The sequence below is a fragment of the Mustela nivalis genome (assembly GCF_964662115.1).
Source record: "Mustela nivalis genome assembly, chromosome: 13".
NCBI classification, from domain to species: domain Eukaryota; kingdom Metazoa; phylum Chordata; class Mammalia; order Carnivora; family Mustelidae; genus Mustela; species Mustela nivalis.
The window spans coordinates 61,040,025-61,061,480 of record NC_139032.1 but is presented as its reverse complement, the minus strand read 5'-3'; the positions used below and the strand labels follow the sequence as shown (position 1 = coordinate 61,061,480).

At 49.0% G+C, this 21,456-nt stretch overlaps 1 protein-coding gene across 2 annotated transcripts in view; it reads right to left on the bottom strand.

Annotated features, from left to right (window-relative positions):
- Positions 1-21,456, bottom strand: part of TMOD1 (tropomodulin 1) — an 83,812-nt gene that overhangs the window by 17,800 nt on the left and 44,556 nt on the right. For both annotated transcript variants that reach the window (XM_082694956.1, XM_082694957.1), the window contains 5 exons: positions 19,700-19,819; positions 10,734-10,823; positions 9,677-9,807; positions 7,909-8,016; positions 2,523-2,666 (listed from right to left, as the gene is read on the bottom strand). In XM_082694956.1, coding sequence (XP_082551082.1) covers positions 2,523-2,666; positions 7,909-8,016; positions 9,677-9,807; positions 10,734-10,823; positions 19,700-19,819 — 593 coding nt within the window. The remainder of the gene's footprint in view (positions 1-2,522; positions 2,667-7,908; positions 8,017-9,676; positions 9,808-10,733; positions 10,824-19,699; positions 19,820-21,456) is intronic.

The following is a 21,456-nucleotide window of genomic DNA, read 5'->3' as shown; positions in this document are numbered from 1 at the left end:
AGGTTATCATGCCCACTCACAGAGAGTCCTGGAGAGCATTAAATGAGATAATGGATACATGGTACCACCTCAGTAAATTAGCTCTTAGAATACTGTGTCAACTCTCTAGGTCACCTTTGGAGTAATTATGAAAGTTTACAACCTCATAGTTGACATCTGTCATTTACTTAGAAGTAGAAATTATTTTGATCCCATTTTGTAGGTGAGGAAACTGAGGCTCAGGAAAGTGAGCTTGCGCACACTGGGTGTTCAGTGAGGGGGAGAGTGCCGGTCAGCAGTGGCTCTGACTCTGGTCTCAGCCAAGGTGGACAGCAGCAAGAGGGAAGGTAGGCAGCTCACTCTGTCAGCTGTCATCACAAAGACCCGAGGCCAGTGCTCTGGGTCACTTCTGGCCAACATTCTGCCCCAGGAGTCAGGTTTCAGCTGACGCTGGGTAGCCCCTGATTCCCTGCCCAGCCAGGCTTGGAGTCACACGAATAGCCAATCCCAGGCCTTGGTCCACGGCTCTCCTAAGCCTGCTGCATGCCTTTGTTCCAGTGGCTCTGCCTCTCTTGCCTGCAATAAAGCAGGATCAGCAGTGGCAGAAAGAGAAGGAATGGGGAGGGGCTGGGAATGGGTAATGCAACAGCAGCCATTGGCATTCGAGAGATGTAGGAGTCCAGTGTAGCAAATTCACATGACAGGTCTGCTGCTCTTTATATGAATTAGAAAAAAGTACCTTCTCTGGCTGAACCAGGCCCCATACCAAGGCTTGGAGAGTAAGGTGTGGGTTGGATTTTGCCCCTTGTCTCCTGTGCAGTGAACAGCATACACAACCACCCAGGGCAGCCCTGCTTACCAAGCACCACTGATGGGCCAAGTTCTGAGCTGGGCACTGAAATAAAGAGATGGCTCAAATACAGCACCAGCTTCTGAGAAGCTCATGGGAAGCCGAAGTGCTAGGAGAACAGGGTGGGGATCACTTAACTCTCTCTGGGGAGAGGGTTAGAGGCTCTAAGGTAAGCTAATGGGAGAAAGTAGTGATAGGCAGCCTCTCAAAAAAAAAAAAAAAAAAAGTTGATTTGTAGTGTTTGTCAATTTCCATAGTGTAAATGTTCCCACCAGGAGTGATTTCAAGTTACCAGCGTGCCATCACTGAGGTGGAGTGTGGAGAGATGCCTACAATCAGCTCTGGCAAGCAGGTTCTAGAACACCACTTGGGGAGAGGATTCAACTGAATCTAGAAGGTAGAGGAGGGATTCTCCAGGCTGAGAAGGAGTAGGGGCAGGAGAGGACATTCTAGAAGAAGAGAACCAAGAGTGAAGATGTGGAGGTGCACAAGTAGAGGGTTATCAAGGGGTTAGAGTTGGAAGGGTTGACCAGTCTTTGGGAGCCTGGTAATGCTTTAGTCCTGGAGTCGCACAGGGGCACGTGCCCACCATGATTCATTAAGCTGCCCACTGATGTTTTGTGCACTTTTCCATATGTGTGTGATATTTTACAATAAGGATCTCATTCAGGGATATATCGCTGTTTATACTTTTGTTATATTTCCTTCCAATCTTTTTTTTTTCCCATGCACGTATTTATGCGACCATCTGGCAAACACTGTCGGGTAGGAAAACAAAAAGTTCCCTATCCAGAGCCCCTAAAGAAGAAAGAATTTTAACATCAAAAGCAATGTGGTGTCATGGAAAGAGTTTGGTCTCTGGAGTCACAGAGACCTGAATTCGAATTCTACTTCCCAAAGTGCTAAGTGACTGGTGCTGAGAAAGTCTTAGCCTGTCTGGCTGCTTCTCTTCTGCAGACTGAGTCAGATAATACCCACATCCTGCAGGGTGGTCGGGCAGGTCAGAGATGTGTGTAAGGTGCATCACATAGAACCCAACCCACCAGAGACCCTTAACACAGGCGACATGTAAGATATTGTAGCCAGCATCATCTTAGAAAGTCAGAGCTGGAAGAGCTTCCCTGATAATAAATGATTGAACCCCAGAAGCTACAGAGAAATGGTAACCCCATAAGGTGAAAGTCAAACTAGTATTTGCCCAGAGAATAAACGTGACGATAATGAGACTGACTCAGAAGCCCACTGAGTAGGGTGGGGGAAGTGTTTGAAGAAAACAGGGATAGTTAGCCTGGTGGGGAAGACTCTAATGGTTTATAATATCTGTGCCCCAGATGAGTCCCACGTGCAGCAGAGAAGAGAATTAAGCCCAATAAACATGACTTGCAGGAAGCTGATTTCAACTGGATATGGGGAGGGATATTCTCACTAAGAACCGGAGGGGTGATCTGGGAAAGGAGTGAGCTCCCATCACTAGGGGTATACAAGCAGAAGCTGGCAGAGAACTTAAAGGGCATGATGAAGAAGGAAGATGAGCATGGTGGTGGGTAGGGACCAATGTCCTTTGGGGTGCCCTGAAGCTGGGCCCTGGATCTGTGCCGTCTAGCAGCATCTAGCCATCCCTCAGTACAAGGGCAAGGGTAGAACCATGAGCATCCGGCAGGGAAGGACACAAAGAGACCTTTGTGCATCTAACCTGGTTATCGATTTTCAGTTCCACTAGAGAAGTGTTGTATGGAAGAGCTTCCACCAGGCGCAGGATCCCGGCTCCGGAAATGAAGTTGGATTCCACGTTCAGCGTCTTCAATGCCTTATTGACCTTGAGCATCTCTGCAAGGGCCTTGAAGCATGGGAGAAAAACAAGGGTATCTGTGAGGCACCATGAGCAAGGCTGGAGACCCTCTAGGGTAGAACCTAAAGTACCGAGAGGGCCTTGCTGGGAGTAAGAGTTCCTCTTACACTCATGCTGCTTGAGCCAGGGACCAGGCAAGACAATCTCTACAACCCCCTTCACAAAGCACAACTCCCGTGTCTCTCCTCCCCCCCAGTGTGTCATGGCTCCCAAACCTCTAACTGGAGAGTTCTACATTCCTTAGCCTGCATCATCCAGCTAACTGAGGCCTGATCTCTTGCACTTTGTAGAATTTATCCATAACCTCCCTCATGGAACTTGTATTCCTCTGTTCAGAGTTGTTTTTATACTGGTGTTGTGTCTGCCATCAGACTCTCTACTCTTGGTGGGATGAAAATGCATCTTATTCATCCCAGGGTGCCCATGTGCTCAGCACACAGCAGGTTCTCGGTCATAGTTCACTGAGTGACTAAAGGAGTCCCAACCTCCTTACGTATCCTCCACTTGTTACTTCTATTTCCCTGTTGAGGTTCCATGGAGTCATTGTTCTCTTCATCTGAGCAGCAGAGAGCACAGAAGGACGCCCGGGAAACCACCCCACTGGGCAAGTGACCAGGGCAAATGGGAGGAGAGGAGCTCAGGTGGCCCCCAGCACGTTTCAGAGGAATTCAGCCAATGGGGTGTAGATGACAATCAGAGCCTCTGAAGGAAATGAGGTAATTAGCAGTTGGTGGAAACGATGTGTCATGGAGGAAAGGGGACACCAGCAGCTGGTGGCCCAGGATGTGCCATCAGTGGGCCCTGGTTGTCTGAAATGACTCTCTGAGCCAGGAACGTCCTTCCCACGATCCCTGCTTGCTGAAACCCTGTACAAGCTCAACTCCCAGAAAGCCTTCCTTGTTGAAATCATCCTTCCCTCCTCCCCCTGCTTCCAGGTGCCCCCAGGATGGCATGCTGGCTTTCTCTCAGACCCTGAGGTTGTTGGACACCCCTGAGGAGAGTGCCACAGGCTGTGTTCTTTCCACAGCATCTCTCTTGCTCCCCAGAGAAGACCTGTCCAGGTCTGATAATCAAAATATTTAATAACCGATAGGCCAGTGCCCCAGACCAATCCAAGTGGACCAGCTGGTGGCTGAGCAGGTCCCGGAGACCCTGTCATGCCAGGTGTCAGCTCTTTCCTGGATCATGGTAGAGGAATGGGGGTACAGGGAAAGGAGCTGGTTCAGGGAGTGGGGGCACTCACAGAACTTTTCACTTTTCTGTAGAATTTAAGAAACAAATGAACAAAGGGAAAAAAGAGACACACATGAAAATAGACTCTTAAATACAGAGAACTGGTGGTTGCCAGAGGGGAGGTGGATGGGAGGATGGGTGAAATGGATAAGGGGGAATCAAAAGAACACTTATCCTGAAGAGCACTGGGAGATGAAGAGAAACGTTGAATCGTTATATTGAACACCTGAAACTGTTATAGCATTAATTTTACTTCAATTAAAAATTAATTTTTTAAAAGAATCAATTGCTACTCAATAGACTTCAAAGCCAGAAAAGTTGTTAGGGATAAAGAAGGGGATTACAGAATGGCAAAGGGGTCAGTTCTCCAAGAAGACATAACAATCCTTAATGTAGAGATGCCCAACAAGAGAGGGTCAAGCTATAAGGGGCAAAAGCTGATAGAACTGCAAGGAGAAAGATGAATAGCTGCTAGAGTTGGAGATTTAATAGCCCTATATCAGGGATGGAAAGATCCAGAAGGCTGAAAATCAGTAAGGATGTAATTGAACTCAGGGTGCCTGGGTGGCTCAGTGGGTTAAGTCTTTGCCTTTGGCTCAGGTCATGATCCCAGGGTCCTGGGATCGAGCCCCGCATCGGGCTCTCTGCTTGGCAGGGAGCCTGCTTCCTCCCTCTCTCTCTGCCTGCCTCTCTGCCTACTTGTGATCTCTGTCTTTCAAATAAGTAAATAAAATCTTAAAAAAAAAAAGGATGTAATTGAACTCAACAATGCCATCAATGAACTGGATAGAAGTGACACTTAAATGCAACTTTATCCTACAACAGCAGAATACATGTTCTTCTCAAGTTCACACGGAACAGTCACAAGATCGATCACATTCTGGGCCATGGAACGACCTTAACAAATTTAAAAGAAACAAAATCATACAACATCGGCTCTCAGAGCTCTGTGGTCTTGAGCTAGAAATCAGTAACAGAAAGATAACTTTGAAAATCTACAAATATTGCTTGGTGATTAAACAACACATTTCTAAATAACATGTAGAGCAAAAAAGAAACCTTAAGAGAAATAAATGAAAACATACCTTATTAAAATTTGTGGGATGCAGTGGAAATAGAACTTAGAGGGAAATGTCCAGTATTGAATGCATAGATTAAAAAAAATCTAAATTCAATAATCCAAGTTTCCATTTTAGAAAACTTTGAGAAGAGCAAAATAATCCAAAGTAAGCAGAAAAAAATAAATAAGAATTAGAATAGAAATCAATGAAGCAGAAAACAGATGAATAGAGAAAAATCAGTGAAGTGAAAGGTTGATTCTTTGAAAAGATCAATAAAACTGATAACCCTTAAGCCAGGCTAAGAAAAGAGAGAGAGAGAGAGAGAGAGAGAGACAAATTACTAATATCAGAAATGAAAGAGGCCCATTACTACAGATCCCATGGGAATTGAGAAGATAATAAAGGAAAATTGTGAACAACTCTTATGTCCACAGATTTGATAACCTCGATGAAATGGACTAATTCCTTGAAAGATACAATTTGTCAAAGCTCACGTAAGAAGAAATAGATAATCTGAGTAGGCCTATACCTATTAAAGAAATAGAATCAATAATTAATAACCTTCCAAAACAGAAATCACCAGGCCCACACAGTGAATTCTACCAAATATTTAAGGAAGAAATGATACTAGTTCTCTACAATCTCTTTCGGAGAATGGAAGCAGAGGGAATACTTCCTAACTCATTCTGTGAGGCCACTGTTATCCTAATACCAAAACAAAGACATTACAGGAAAACTACAGACCAATATCTCTCATGAGCATAGATGCAAAAATCCTCAAAAATATAGCAACTGGAATTTAACAATGTATAAAAAGGTTATACACTGTGACCAGTGAGATTTATCCCAGGTATGCAAGGCTTGCTCAACATTTGAAAATCAATTAATGTAAACCATCACAACAACAGGATAAAAAAAGAAAAGTCACATGATTGTAACAATAGATACAGAAAAAGCATTTGACAAAATCCAACACCCATTCATAATAAAAACTCTCGGTAGATTAGAAATAGATGGGAACTTCCTCAACTTGGTAAAGAATATCGACAAGAAACCTACAGTTAACATCATGCTTAATGATAAGATTCGAAATGTTATTACTAAGATTAGGTACAAGGCAAGGATGAACCCACTCACCACTCCTTTTGAACATCAGAATAGAAGTTCTAGCTAATGCAATAGGCAGGAAAAGGAAATCAAATGTATAAATCAAATATATATATATATATATATATATATATATATATATATATATATAAAATATTGAAGGAAGAAATAAAACTGTTTGCAGCTGATATGATTGTCTTTGTAGAAAATCTGAAAGAACTGACCAAAAAAAAAAAAAACCCTCCTGGAACTAATCAATGATTATAGCAGGATAGTACAAAATAAGACTGACATATAAAAATTAACCACTTTCCTATATTCTAGGAAGGAACAAGTGGAATAGGAAGTTAAAAACATCACACCATTTACATTAGTACCCTCAAAAGTGAAATACTTAGGTCTAGAGCTAACAAAATATGTAGAAGATCTATATGGGAAAAGCTATAAAACTCTGATGTATAAAAATCAAAGAACTAAATAAATAGATATTCCAGGGTGCCTGTGTGGCTCAGTTGGTTAAGCAACTGCCTTCGGCTCAGGTCATGATCCCAGAGTCCTGGGACCAAGACCCACATCTGGCTCCCTGCTCAGTGGAAAGCCTGCTTCTCCCTCTCCCTCTGCCTGCTGCTCTGTCTATGTGTGCTCTCTGTCAAATAAATAAATAAATTCTTTTAAAAAAAATAGATATTCCATGTTCATGGATAAGAAGACTCAATACTGTCAAGATATAAGTTCTTCCCTCCTTGATCTGTAAGTTCAATGCAACCCCAGTCAAAATTCCTGCAGGTTATTTTGTGGATATTAACAAACTGCTACTAAATGATTAACTGCCATCCTTGGTAAGCTAATTCTTGCACTTTTAACCTGCTATTAGTGTTGTAATAATCATACTATACTGTCAGGCTTTAGTTGTCTGCATGGCTAAATGGACCGTTATATTATGAAAGTGAGAGCTATAGGGGCACTTCGGTGGCTCAGTTGGTTAAGCATCTACCTTTGGCTCAAGTCATTATCTCAGGGTCCAGGGATTGACCCCCATGTTGGGTTCCCTGCCCAGTGGAGAGCCTGCTTTTCTTTCTCCCTCTGCCTGCTGCTTGCTCTCCCTGCTTGTGCGCGCTCTCTCTCTCAGGTAAATAATAAATTAAAAGTTAAAAAAAAAAAAAGAAAGTGAGAGCTATGACTGTCAGTCACCGTTATATTCTCAGAGCCTAATTCGGTACTGGACACAGACAGACTCTCAATAAATATGTTTGAATATTTAACAGAAAAGAAAAAAAAAAGAATTGTTGGCTACTTTATAATAAATACCATTTAATTTGATCAGCAATATCTTTATGACTTGGGCAAAAAGAAACAAATAAAATTGGTCATTAGGACCCACTGAGTAAGACCATGATTTTGGATATAGAGGGACTGAAGCCCAGAGAGGGGCGGGTACTTCTCCAACGCGGTGTGCTAAGTGGGGACAGATCTGCTTTAGAACCAACATGACTTGCATCTAAATCTTAGTTCCACTTCTCACATGCTGTGCAACTTTGGACAAAGAGTAATGCCTGAACTCCCTGCACCCCAGGTTCTTTGTCTGCAAAGTGGGGAGACCTACATCCCTGAGATCGGGGTGACTGTGGATGTTAACTAGCATAATGCACAGATGTTGCCTAAATAATGGCACTTGTGTTCACATCGTCTCCTGGCTCCTGGCCATTGCCTTTCATCATACCACACAGGGTTCTTCCTCAGTGGGGTTCAGCCAGTCCTGGGGCCACAAGCATCCATCCTGCTGTTTCTAGCCCCCCAGTTTCAATGCAGCGGAACTGAAATGTACATACATGTGCCACGGGGTCATTGCTCCGTGTTCCCACGATGCTGAACTTCTTCACATATGTGTTCTCTTTCAGGGCTTCGGCATAGGCCTTGAGAGTGGGAATGGGGATATTCTGCAGAGAGAGAGGCAGGCGGTGAGGAGCAGCCCCGACCAGGGTCAGGCTGGGAAGACAGATGGGGCAGTGACCCTCTCACACATGCAGCCTGATTCCTAGTAGGTCTCTCATCAGATTGCTGAATAGGCAAAGAGTTCCTGCTTTGCCCCAAAAGGCTGAGATCTGGAGAGAACTTTCAGGTAAACAGATTGACAGAAAACCATCCCTGACAATTTCAGGGAGGACCCTGTGCAGGTGGAGACCAGAGAAGGAAAAACCAAGGCAAAGTATGCAAAGGAGTGCTGTGCTGGGGGCTCAGGACTGGGGTGTGGAGTGGGCAGGGCCTCGGCCTCTGCCTGGACAACTGGCAATGTTTCTGACTCTCTGTAACATTGGGCAAAGTCTCCTCTCTCTCTAGGCCTGTTTTTGGAAAATGAGTTGGGGTCTGGACACTGCCCTAGATGATCCCTAGGAGACATCTGTCCTGCCAGGTTTCAGCTGTACCGCACAGCAGAGGCTCCTGGGGAACTTTTGTAAACTGCTGATGCATGCGTCTGGACCAGACCAATAAATTCAGAATCCCGGGGGGTGGGGGGGGGCTTTGGCATAGATTTCTTAATCTTCTCAGGGGAAAACCTCTGATCTGGTCCAAATTTTTCACGTGCGGAAGGGAAACTGAGGCCTGGAGAGGGACGAGCCTGTGGGCCCATGGTGAAGGTGCACAGCCACGGCCGGGTTCCACACCCCTGCACCACTCTGAGCCACGGTTCACTGCCAGGGTACAGAGTTCTGAGCTGTGCCAGGGCCTCCCACTGGGCACACGGCAGACAATGGAGGCACCCGGGAGAAAACCTGGCTGTGTTTGCAGGATCTCTCATTTCAGAGTGTCATGTTAGCTCCCCGTGGGAGCAGAGCCTGGAGAGGCCAGGTGGAGGAGAACACTGCGGGCGCAGGTTTCTAATCAGATTAGGCTGTGGGGCTGGCAGCCACTTAAAAGAAAATGGAGAAGAAAGGAAAGAGGAGCTGGGGAGCTGGGGCAGGGGCCCACTTCTTATCTTACCCCCACACCCTCCCAGAACTAATCCTGCTGGGCTCCGGGCTAAGCAGGTGGGCAGGCAGCTGGTTCTGCTCCTGAATTCCTCCTGCAGCCCGTCCAGGGTCAGATGCTTGTCCATCGGACCCTCCTCTGCCCTTGATGGTCACACAGGTGACATCTGGTCAGGCTGGACACAGGGGCCGACAGCTCCTTGCCAGGGCTGCAGAATGAGGCTGACCACATGGATGATGGCGTGCGGATGGTTCAGGGCCGGCCCCTCCCAGGGCTGTGGGACCCCATTCACCCGCTGGGTGCGGGCTTTTCCTAGCCTTGGGATCCCCGGCAGTCAGGTATCTGACTTATGATTTTAGCTCAGAGAAGTTCTCAGTGTTTCGAATAACAAGACAGGTTTCCAGAATCGAAGGTGTATTGGCCCATGGTGAACACCAGGGCCTGAAGAAACCAGGGCTTTAGGATGTGTTTGCTTACACTGCCCAGGCCTTTGAGAGGTTTTGCCCCCTTCCTGATCCGGAAGCTCCCAGAACCCAAACAGGTCCCTGTTCTCTCCGTATAGCCAAGCCTGGGCCCGCACATGGGCTCCTCCTACCTGCCCCAGGTGAAGTGAAATCAAAAGGACTTTACCCGGATGTTGTTGAGGTTAACCTCCTCAAGTTTGGGGTCATTGTTCTTTATCCGCTCCAGCGTTTCCTCGACATCTGTTGAATTTGGCTCTTCATCAGGTACAGGTTTGTATTGTGTGGGTTTGATCACGCCTAGAGGGACGGACAGAAGAGAGGTGGCTCACGGGAACACAGGGAGCCTCTCCCTCCACAGGATTCTCTGGAAGGAAGCAGCAGCAGAGTTCAACCCTAGGAAAAGGCCACACATTCTGGGGCGCCAGCAGAGGCGGGGAGAAGCGCTGACCGCGCCCTGCTTGGACTCTGCCTTTGAGGCCTACATGCCCAGGGTGAATGACTGAAACCCTCTGACCCTCTCTGTGCTCCTCTGTAAGGTGTCAGACAGACGCTTTACCTCAGTGGACTCTTGTGAGGATAAAATGGAGCCTGAACATGAGAGAAACGTATAAGCTTTCCAGAGAGAGGGTCAGTATTCTTCTGGTACCCTCACTGATTTGGGGGGTCAAAAGGCCAGCTAGGGACGATGCAGGGGAGCAAGAAGAACAATACAGTATGGTCCCAGGAAAGGGCAAGGGGAGTTGAGGAACAAAAGAGGCCCCAGAAGACAGACACGTGTGGACGTGTAGAAATTCATGATCGTGACGGAGTCCCAGGCCAGCGGTGGAGGGACGGATTTTGCAAACAACAGTGTTGTCCCCGTGGGAGAGGCATGAAAAGTGACCGTTTGATCTCCTCTCACACCGCACCCAGACACAGACCCAGGCGGAGTAAGAAGTGGGATACGAGAGACGAACCTCGAACACTCTCAGGAGACACTGCAGGAGGACATTTTTGCCACATGAGGACGGAGATGTCCTGCACAAGCAAGACACAAATCCCAGAGAAGGTGAAGGAAAAGGTGGATAGATTTGGCTACGTCAAAATTTTAAAATGTCTGCAATGAGCCAAAGAGCATGAGTGGGCAGAGGAAGCAAGAAGCTGCGGACGCCTTCACTTCCGGGGCGTCCTTGCTCGGGGAGGAGGGACGGGGGCCGAGCTGGGGATGAGGGCGGTGTACTCACTGTTGAGTCCCTCCTTGTTCACGATGGAGCTGCTGCCCAGGGCCTGGTAGTACTGCTGGTTGCTCATCAGCGTGTGCATGCCCAGGATAGCTGCGGGGACACGGGAACGCCATGGCTCGCCTCTCTCCCACAGAAGAGCCTCCGGACCACGGACGTCCCACACCCCAGGCATTTTTGTGCATGGAAATGGCAAGAAACACTTGCATGGTTTTAAATTTTACTTGATTTTTGCTCTCGTCTCTATTTATGTGACGTTCAGATCTCTACACCCAGCGGAGACTTTTCCAGCCCCGGCCTCAGATTCCCCGGTGTCTCCCAGTGTCCCACGGGTACCTCCAGCCCAACTTGGCCAAAATAGAACTCGTCCTTCCCAGCAACTGCCCCTTCCTTGGGATCACCTTCTGTCTTGACATCCTGCCTGTCCCCTCAGGGTGGACCCTCGGTGGCACGGCATGCCCTAAGTCCCCACCCTCCTAACACTGTCTCTCATCTGTCCCACCTCCCATTCTGTCTCCTCTGTGCTGGCTGGGGCCCTGCCATTCTGCAGCTGTGTTATCACAGCCGTGTAATCACTGCTGTCCTGGCCCCGGTCTCTTCCTACCTTCCCCCCACCAGCATTCATTACAGAGCAGCCAGAAAGATCCTTCTGGAAGTGCAGATCTGACCACATTACTCCTGTGCTCAGTCGGGCTTTCATCCATTCGTTTGTTCAACATTTATCGAGTGCCCACATCATATGCCTGGCTCTGGGTGGGGTGGCACTGGAGGGGGAAGAAGAACGGGGTTGGTGCTGGGAGGGAGTGGGGCTGTGTGTGCAGCAAGGAACAGCAAAGTCTGTTGGGGGAGGAGATGCTAGGCAGGTACCTGCACAATTGAAAACATAAGCACAGAGTATACATGTTGTAGAGGAAAAGTTCAGTTGCTCTGGGAGAACTGAATGGAGGGACTTGGGATAGGAGGGATGAGTAGTGTCGGCCAAGTCAAGAGAAGGGAGGGGCGCATTCTGGACGGCAGAGGGAATGGGGGGTGGGAAAGCCCTCAAGCTCAGGGAGTGGAAGCCTAGGGCAGGAAGGGGAAACAGAAGGTGGACGGAGCTGAGCTGGACGAATGGTGGACCTCCCCCACCCTCCCACTCACTGCACGCTTGCTGCGAGCCAGAGAATACGGTAAATGTCAGTGATTCTCAGTTCAGCTGCACATTGGAATCCCTGGGGCATCTTTTCAAACACCTGAAGCCCAGACCTACCCCAGACCCATTAGGCCACCATCTCTAGGGGTGGGGTCAAGCCTCTGCCTTTTTCAAGGCTCCCTAAGTAGACTCAGGGGGTAGCCAAGCTGGGAAACTGCCTGACACCACCCCCACCCCGAAGCCTCACAATATCACTCTGGAGTAGATTTCATTCAAACAGGCACATTTCGATCCCGCAGGGTCTTCTAGGTTGCAGTAAGGGGTTTGTGTGTCTTTCCCTAGGAGCAGCTGAGAAGCCACTGGAGACCTCGGCAGGGACCGAGATGTCCTGACTCGGGTTCTGGGAGCGTCACTCTGGCTGTGTGTGCAGAACGGACTACAGAGGGAGGAAAGGATATGGCAACCGTGAGGTTTTGCAGCCACCCAGGTCAGAGGATGGTAGGTGGCCCCCGGAGCGTGGTTTCACCAGCCCTCCATGGGCCAGCTGCTTCAACGGACTGTCTCTCACCCACATCGTTTCTGCTCCGGTGACACAAATGGTCACGGCTCAGTACATTCTCCCGCTTCTGTCAACACCGTCCCCTCTACTAGTGGTGAGTCTCCCTCCATCTGCCATGTGTGCTGCTAAAATGCCCCCAGTAGTGTTACTAGATTTAGCAAATGAACATATGTGATACTCAGTTAAATTGGAATTTCAGATAAGCAACGAATAATATTTTAGTATAAATATGTCCCATTCCATATTTGGGATCTACTTATATTAAAAAATTATTCATTGTTGATCTGAAATTCAGATCCAACTGAGCATCCTGAATTTGTGTATTTGACCCAACAACTCTACCTTCCCATCCTTTAGGACTTGGGGTAACACTTCTTCGCTCATGGAGGCTTCTGGAATCCTCTCTCTCCCTCTCTAGTTCTCCCACGGCACCTGCCGTCCATCCCAGCATGGACCACACAGCGTTAGAGGTAGCTGGATGCATGTGTGCTTCCTCTACTGGACTTTGGGCTTCCAGAGGTCGGGGAAGAATAGTCTCTCTTCCTTCTCCTCCAGAGTATAGTGTTTGGTAAATATTTGCTGATCCGTTTTAATTCCCCTGGGCATTTCATTAGACATGATTTCTAGTGAGAGAGACTACATGAGAGTCCTTGGTGAGGAGTCAGGAGACCCGAGTTAATCCTGACTCTACTCCTGATTCTGTGTGACCTGGGGCGGGTCCCCAGCCCTCTCTGGACTTCAGCCTCCTCTGTGTGAGGAAGAGCAAGATAAGCCCTTTGGTTCTCTACCCCAGCTGCACATACAAATCACCCGCAGCTTCAAGACAATATTGGGGCTTCTCTTGGACCAGCCGATCTGAATCTCTGCAGATATATTTTTAATTCCCTTGCATGATTTTTGATGCTCAGTGGGGGCTGAGAACCACAGGATGAGCCGATCTCGAAGCCCTTCTGTTTCTCACATTCTAAGAATCTTCTCTGCTAAAATTAGACTCTCCTGTTCATCACGGAGAACTTATAGGGAGAGGCATCTGCATTTTTTAGAGCTCTCTAGGCTTTAATTTAGGCTGCTTCTACGTGGGCAGTGAGGGCCATGGCCTGAGTCAGCAGCTGGGGAGGTGGGGAGGTGGCTCACCGGGAGCCACCTTTTGGAGCTGGCTCTTTCCCATCCCCACATGCGCTGGTGGCAGGTGGTGGCTTATGGTGGTTCTGGGCTGCAGCTGGGACCCCAGTTTGGAAAAAAAATTCGGAAAGGTTGCTAAGAATCAGAGCAAAGATGTGACATCATTGGCCAGCTGGTCTTGCTGAGAGGTATAGAGAGGTGGGGGTGGAAAATGCCCTTTGGGCTTCGTGCCAGCTTCCTATAATGGTCCAGAAAGGGGGGCAGGAAGGGTACAAGGAAGTGGCTGGGGACAGAGGGAAGAGACCTGGGCTCCAGGCTGGGCTTTGGCACCCATTTGGCACCAAAATGTCCAGGACATTTTCACTTTTTTGGGCCTCAGTCTTGTCACCTAAAAAAAAGGCGTATGTTTGAATGCCAATCTCTTACTCTCACATAGCACCTAGTAGTCACGCAACGTCTTCTCTTTTTTATAAAAAATGACGTTCAGTTAGCCAGTCTACAGTACATCGCTAGTTTCTGATGCAGTGTTCAACGATTCCTTGGTTACGTATAACATCTCATCTTTTTATCCCATTTGATTTTTACAACAAGCCCCCAGCCAGGTCCTCTGGTTTTCCAGCAGGCTCAAGAGGGAAATGGCTTGTCAGAGCCTGCTCAGTGAGGGCCCTCCTGGCTTCGGAGACCTCCCATCCGCTCCTCCACAAACTAGGCCATTAGCAGTTCCAAAGTTGTAAACTGTCCCCTCCATGCCAGAATTCCAAGGACAGATAACACGCCTATTCTGGGAGGCACCAGACATGTCAATAGCAGTTCTCAGAAGAAATGAAACTATTTGCAGTTCAGAGGAAGTTAGGGTTTGAGGAAGGAAGGAAGGAAGGGAGAGGGAGGGAAGAAAGAAAGGGAGAGAGGGAAAGGTCCCCAGGAAGGGAGGGAGAGAGGAGAGGGGAAGTACTTGGGGCGGGGCTGGGGGGGATGCACCATGCAAAATCTCCATTGCTGAGCAGAAAGCAGAGCTTGGTGGCTCTAATCCTTCCGCCTGCCCCAGGCACCTAATCACGGCTCTCCCCTTGCTTGGTTTTGCACACTCATGTGGCCACAAGTGAATGATGGAGGAAAATAGCACATCAACATTGCCTGCCGCTTCATTCCTTGTAGATATTGGCACGGCTGAATTTAGCACTGGGAAACATGACTTTTTTTTTTTTTTTTTTAAGACCAGATCTTCCTCAAAACTGAAAAAGGACTATTTTTGAACTCTGAAAAAGAACATCGAGTTCTCTTTCCTCTTCTGCCTTGGCAGGGTTCACTTGGTTTGTAATTCCACTTAGGATGCAGAGAGATCACAGCACACATCCCGGGCCCCTCCAGCTGCCAACTGCTTGGCTGGCCCTGCGCAGACAGAGGGAAGGCGTTTTCCTGCATCACAGAAACAGGTGGGCGAAGCCAGCTTTGGCCCAGGACTTGGGTGCTGTCAAACTACTCCTAGATAAGCCACACCCTGACCCTGGCAGAATGTGAGGAAAACCAGTGCCCAAGGATATGAGAGGACCCCAGACGCTCAGGGTGGGCGGCCAAGACTGTCTCTGAGAATCACAGGAGCTGGGGGTACCAACTGCCCATGGGGGCGGCTGGGGACTGGGCCTTCTGGAGGGAGAGACTCTTCCAGGCCGATTCCCTTTGGAGTCTGGCCGCACCTGAAGGGTCCTCCCTAAAGGTGAGTCAAGATCGCATTCCAGATGCGGGAGGGGGCACTGATAATGCCACGGACTCCCAGTGGCCTCTGCATTACAAGCCGAGGCCACAAGCCAAGAACTCAGCACGGTCAGGGGCTTGCCCCTTCTGCTCATTACCCTGCGGTCACACTTCTCACGTTAAAATTTATATGCTTCTGGTCTGTCTTCCTCCTCACCTCCTGGTCCCCCAAGGGCAGGGCCTGGATCTGATGCATCCAAGCACACAGTAGCTTGATGATGCCCGTGGACTCCGCGTGTGAATGAATGCAGGCACAAATGGTGCACAGACACGAAAACAAACGAACAAACGGGAGTCCCCAGCTCTGCCTTCCCTAGGCCACACTCGAGTCAGGATGACACATCTGCTGGGTGTCTCTCTACATCTTCCTGTCACTGCTGGACATCAAGCCTGCTGCCTGCGTGCCAAGCAAGCCACCCGGAGTGGCTCAGAACCTTGCTCCTGCTGTGTGCCAGCCTGGGACATGTCTCCCCCATTCCCACCACCCCCCCAGCTCACCCCTGCTCTTCTGCCTCAGGGCTCAGCTTCAGCCTCTACCTTCATGTCCCCCGGCCCCAGAACCTAACCCAGCCCCCTTCTTGCTCCCTGACCTTTCTTGGGATGACACTCACTCTCATTTGTCACTTCTTATTGGCCTAAGTATTTGCTGAACGTCAGCTCTGTGAGGGCAAGGACTAGCCGCCCTGCACGCTGCTCTATCAGGGCTCGTCTGGAGCCAGGCGCACAGTGGGACGACACTGGATAAATGGTTGCCGAGTAGGTCAATGAGGGAACCTAAACTAAGCTAATGGAAGGCTCTGCCTGGGAGTCACGTCGCCAACACCAGAGATGTCCCGCAGACTGTATGCCGTCTTCTCCTTACTTTCCTTTCTCTGTTGGGTCACCCACACTCATGGCTTCAGCAACCCCATCCTTGAGAAGGGATCTGAACCCCTGGCTTGCCACACCAGACACTCACGCAAGCTCCCGCCTCAACCTCCTGTGGCCTCTTGGCCTCGGGTCCAGTGCTAGGACAGCTGCACCTCAGACACAGTCCCCATCCAGCTCTACCTTAGCCCTTTACCTTACCTGGGGCCAGCCTCCTCCATCCCCCCGTCCTCCAAACACCACCACCTTTGCCTAAGCCTCTGCTTTCTTCTGGCCTCTCCCAACAGCCCCCATGGCCCCACGGATCCTAACGGGTCAATGCCTTCCTGTGACATACAGAGACTTTCCTAATGTGGCCCCACCCTCCCCCCACTGGGCTCCATGGGGCGTGGGGGTGAACCCCCTCTTGCCCACCCTCTGTGTCCCCTCAGAGGACGGCATCATCTGCATGGGGGTGGCTGGTGCTCTCTGGAGGAGAAGTGTGCCCTCTGGGGAAGCTGCCTATGTTCAAGCCCCACAAAGCATTCAATGTCACTGCCTTCCTTCCTCCATCCATCAAACAGGGGCAATAGTGACCCTTACTTCTTAGGATTGTTGTGGTCAAGAAATGCAGCAAGGCTCTAGAAGCCACTCCCAGGGCACCTGGGCCATAAGGAGGTGGTCAGCAAATATTCCGTCCCTCCTTCCCTGGAGCCCCTGCCACCCCTTCAAATGGCTGATTCACAGTGACCAGCGCCCAAGGTTAGCCAGTTGATACTGGTGTTGCCTTACAGCTCCCCCGTCCTCTCCGGACAACGGAAGGGTACGGTCTCATGAACAGATAATAACGATTAGCTACGCCAACAAAAATAAAGGGAAATGGTTTCAAGAAACCAGCCCAGAAACGTAGCACGATATTGCACTTCTATTTTGGCCCAGGAACTGGCGGTTCTGACCGGGGAGTCATCCGATAATCCCTCTGAGCTGCCTAATGAGGGCAGTGACATCACGGAGGGTGATCAGAGGAGGAGGGCCGGGATGAAAACAGCCCCAGGGTGAGTCTGAGTGGAGAGGCCAGACCCAAGTGACACCCAGCCTGCCCCCAGCTGCCCGGGTTAATAGAAGTCGGGCGGACCCCCAACCACGGAGATGGTTTGCTGGAAATAAGAGAGCCTCGGGAGGACTCTAATAGGATTTTTGTGGCTCTTGGCTCACTGCTTCTGTACTCCATGGCCAAATGAAGGCCTTTCTCTCTCAGCCCCGACACCCTGCAGACCACTGCCCTGTGGCCTTTCCCAAATGTTCTCCCTCCTGAGGAAAATGGTGGTTTGGACTCAGAATCTGCATGTTGGCTCGCCCCATCACGCACTCCTCGGGTCCCTGCAGCCTGGCATTGGCCACCAGGCCGACTTCGCGTCATATGGTGTCTTCTCACTGTCCCTCCCCTCATGGTTCCACTACAGATGGGAGGCCACCCCCTTCCCACTCCCCAGCATGAATGTCACCAGGACTCATGCACAACGCCCACGAGAAGCCGGAGGCTGTGAGCAGGCAGAAGACAGCTTTGGTAGCCAAGTCCCCTAGCCCTGTGGCCTCACAGCTCTGGGTCTCCCACCACCCCGAGCCTTCATTCTGTCTTCCAAGCTCTTGCGTCAGGTTTGGTCTGTCTTCACATTGTTTTGACTTCTGGGCCATGTGTGGCTTACTGGCCCCCATTGCGACTAGCTTCGTCCCATTTCCATGCCCTCGCTCTCACAGGCTCTCTCTTGGCCAGGGCACTTGCCTCCAGAACCCCAGGCACCCACCTGAGTGTCAGGCTTTCTGCCTGAAGCTTGACAATGCAAATGACACCGCAGATCTCTCTGCATTCCTGAAGACTTTCAAGGCCAGCTGTCCCCTCCAGGGTCGCTCACAGGCACATCAAACTTTAAAGATCCCACAAAGAACTCAGTCCCTCCCCTTAAACTGCTCGTTTCCCACTGTTATGGGCTGAAATGTGTCCCTCCAAAATTCGCATGTTGAAGTGGTAACTCTAGTACTTTAGAATTTGCAACTGTACTTGGAAATAAGGTCTTGAAAGAGGTAAAGTAAGTTCTAAGAAGGCTGTTAAGGTGGGCCCTGATCCAATCTGCCGGGTGTCTTCATAAGAAGATATTAGGATGTATGAAGGCACACGGGGAGACACACGCACAGAGGGACACAGTGACCTGTGGCTACCTGCAAGTCAAGGAGAGAGGGCTCAGAAAAAAAACAAACCTACCAATATCTTGGACTTCTAGTCTTAGGAGAACTGTGAGAGAACAAGTTTCTGTTGTTTAAGCCATCTAACCTGTGGTATTGTGTATGGCAGCCCAAGCACACTACTATACGCACCTTCATTAATAGCACCATCATCCATTTAGTTCCTGGAGCCAGAAATCTGGAACCTTCCTGACTCCTCCCCCAACCTCAGTGTCACAGCCGGACGATCACAGCTGACTCTACCCTTTCTCTCCCGTTCCCACTTGCCCTGAGTCTCTTCTCCCCCCATCCACACTCCTGTCGTTATCTGGGCTGGTGGTTAGTAGCTCCCAAGTTTGCAGAATGAAAAGGCCCCTTCCCACCCTCCAGGCCAGGAAGGATTACCACGGTGGGCGTGTGGGGTGCTCGCTGCAGACCGAGTCCAACCCTCAGCAGGGACAGAACTCAGGGTACACAGGGCAGGTACTAGACCATAATAAGGAGACAAGTGTGGCAAAGGGCTCTGAATCGCAGGCCACCTTCTGGAGATGAAGGGCTGAGTGTGAAGGTTGTATGGAAACATTTTGCGATGGACAGTGTTGTACAAATCCGTGATGAGGGGCGAGCTCCTCAAAGCCTGATCTCTGAGCCTCAGAAGGGCCCTTCATAACCCTTCCAGGCCTTCACACCCTCGGCCTGTCCCCCTCTGTTCACTCTTCGCCAGTGGCTTGGGCAGGATTTGGTGCTGCGGCTGGTGGAGGACCTATGCTAGCCTTCCCTGGGAGGCTTCCCATTGCTCCGGGCTGGGCTCTCATGGCAGCCAGAGCTGACTCCGTGAAGTGACAGTTTTGGGTGGTTTTATTTCTCTTTTCTTCACTTTGGTTTTTTTCTTTTTTTTTTTTTTTTTGCATTTTTCTTTTTTTTTTTTTAATTTTTTATTTTTTATAAACATATGTTTTTATCCCCAGGGGTACAGGTCTGTGAATCACCAGGTTTACACACTTCACAGCACTCACCAAAGCACATACCCTCCCCAATGTCCATAGTCCCACCCCCTTCTCCCAAACCCCCTCCCCCCAGCAACCCTCAGTTTGTTTTGTGAGATTAAGAGTCACTTATGGTTTGTCTCCCTCCCAATGCCATCACTTTGGTTTTTGATCCTGGGTTTCTGTCTTAATATTCTGGAGAATAATAATATAGTTAATATTATTCTGTCTCCCCAAGTCCTTTTTAGAAATGGAAAATGTGTTCATGTTGCAATAAACCATCTAAGAGTCCCTGCAAAGGCAGTTCAAACTCTTGTGGAAGATGTGGAGAAGCTTCGGGAAAGCCTCTTACCTGCGATGTCACAGAGTTCTGCATCTGAGGCGTTTGCCAAAGCCTCCTCCAGCTCCGGCTCCAGGGTCACACTTTCCAGCACGGGATCCATTGGCTTCTGCTTGGGGACCCAGACCTTTCCTGCAAAACACGAGTGTCTTACAGGGCAGGCGACTCTGCTGGGGCAAACTCTGCTGATGGCCCTAAGAGGACTGTCCCAGAGCACTGTGGGTCCCTCAGGGCTGAGACAGTTCCCTTCAGGCTTCTCCCTCTGGGGACCCAATGCCGAACTTCCCCAAGGAACAAGAACCAAAGATCTCCAACAAAGCACCTCTCACATTTGAAAATAAGCACTTTCGATCTTGGTCCAACTAGGCTCTAGTCCAACTAGAGTGTTTAGTGAAAAACACTCGTTGCTAATCAAAACAACCTGTAGGCAGGTAAAAGCTACAAAAAAAACCTTTAATTGAATGTCAGGCTATGGGATACCCTAACCCAGGGTTCGGATGTGAGAGAAAAATTTAGAAACATTTCTAAACAAAATACACTCAGATTATTAAAAGAATAGGGAGCAAAAATGTATCCTTGCCTCATGGGACATTATATATATATATATTTTTTTTAATATTTTATTCATTTATTTGACAGAGAGAGAGAGAGATTGATCACAAGTAGACAGAGAGGCAGGCAGAGAGAGGGGGGGAAGCAGGCTCTCCGCTGAGCAGAGAGCCCGATGTGGGGCCTGATCCCAGGACCCTGAGATCATGACCTGAGCCAAAGGCAGAGGCTTTAACCCACTGAGCCACCCAGGCGCCCCGTGGGACATTATATTTTTAAAGTGTCAGACTCATGACTGGACAAGGGGGCAAAGAGGCGCACAAGGACGGTCACTGCGCTAACCACCGATAGGGGGTTGTTGAAGAAATTACGGGACGTCTACACGATGGTGTTCTCACACCGATTATAAAGGATGATGGAGATGTTCACTTACGAAGAAGGACAAGCAGGATATAAAGTGAGAAAAAGCAAGTCTGTAAAAGAGCACGAACAATGTAATTCCATGTACGAAAACTGCATTCGTTCATCGTTCGTTCATTCATTCATTCATTCATCGCACTAGATATTTACCGAGTGCTTCCTAAGTGCCAGGCACCCTTCTAGCAGCCAAGGGGAGGGGGAGCACTGATCCATTCACGATTTAGTGAAAGCAGACAGACAGTAAACAATCATGCAAAGATATCGCATGGCCTTAGGCATTGTGGAGGAAAATAAAGCAGAGCAAAAGACTAGGAAGTTCCAGGCTGGGGTCCAGTCGAGTGTGGCTTTTTTTGGGTCGGGTGGTCAGGGAAGGCCTCACTGAGATGATGGTCTACAAGCTGGTCTACAGGACAGAGGAAGGAAACATGCCCCAAAGACCAGCTGCAAGGCAAAGATACCTGCCTTCACCGTGGCTGTTAAATGTGCACTGAAAGTTCCAGTCAGAGCAAATGGACAAGAAAAAAAAATGGCATCCAGACTGGAAAGGAAGAAGTAACATTATCTCTGATTGTAGCAGACATGATCCAATATGTAGAACCCCCTAAAGATTTGACAATGTCCTGTTAGGACTGATAAACTCTGCTCTGAGTGAGTTACAGAGTAAAACAAGTTCAGTGTGTACAAACGGGTGGTGGGGTTTCTGAATGGCAGCAACCTGAAAGGAAAATTAGAACGGTCATTTCACCTACAGTAGCATCCAGAGGAATAAATGCTTAAGGATAAATTTAACCAATGAACGG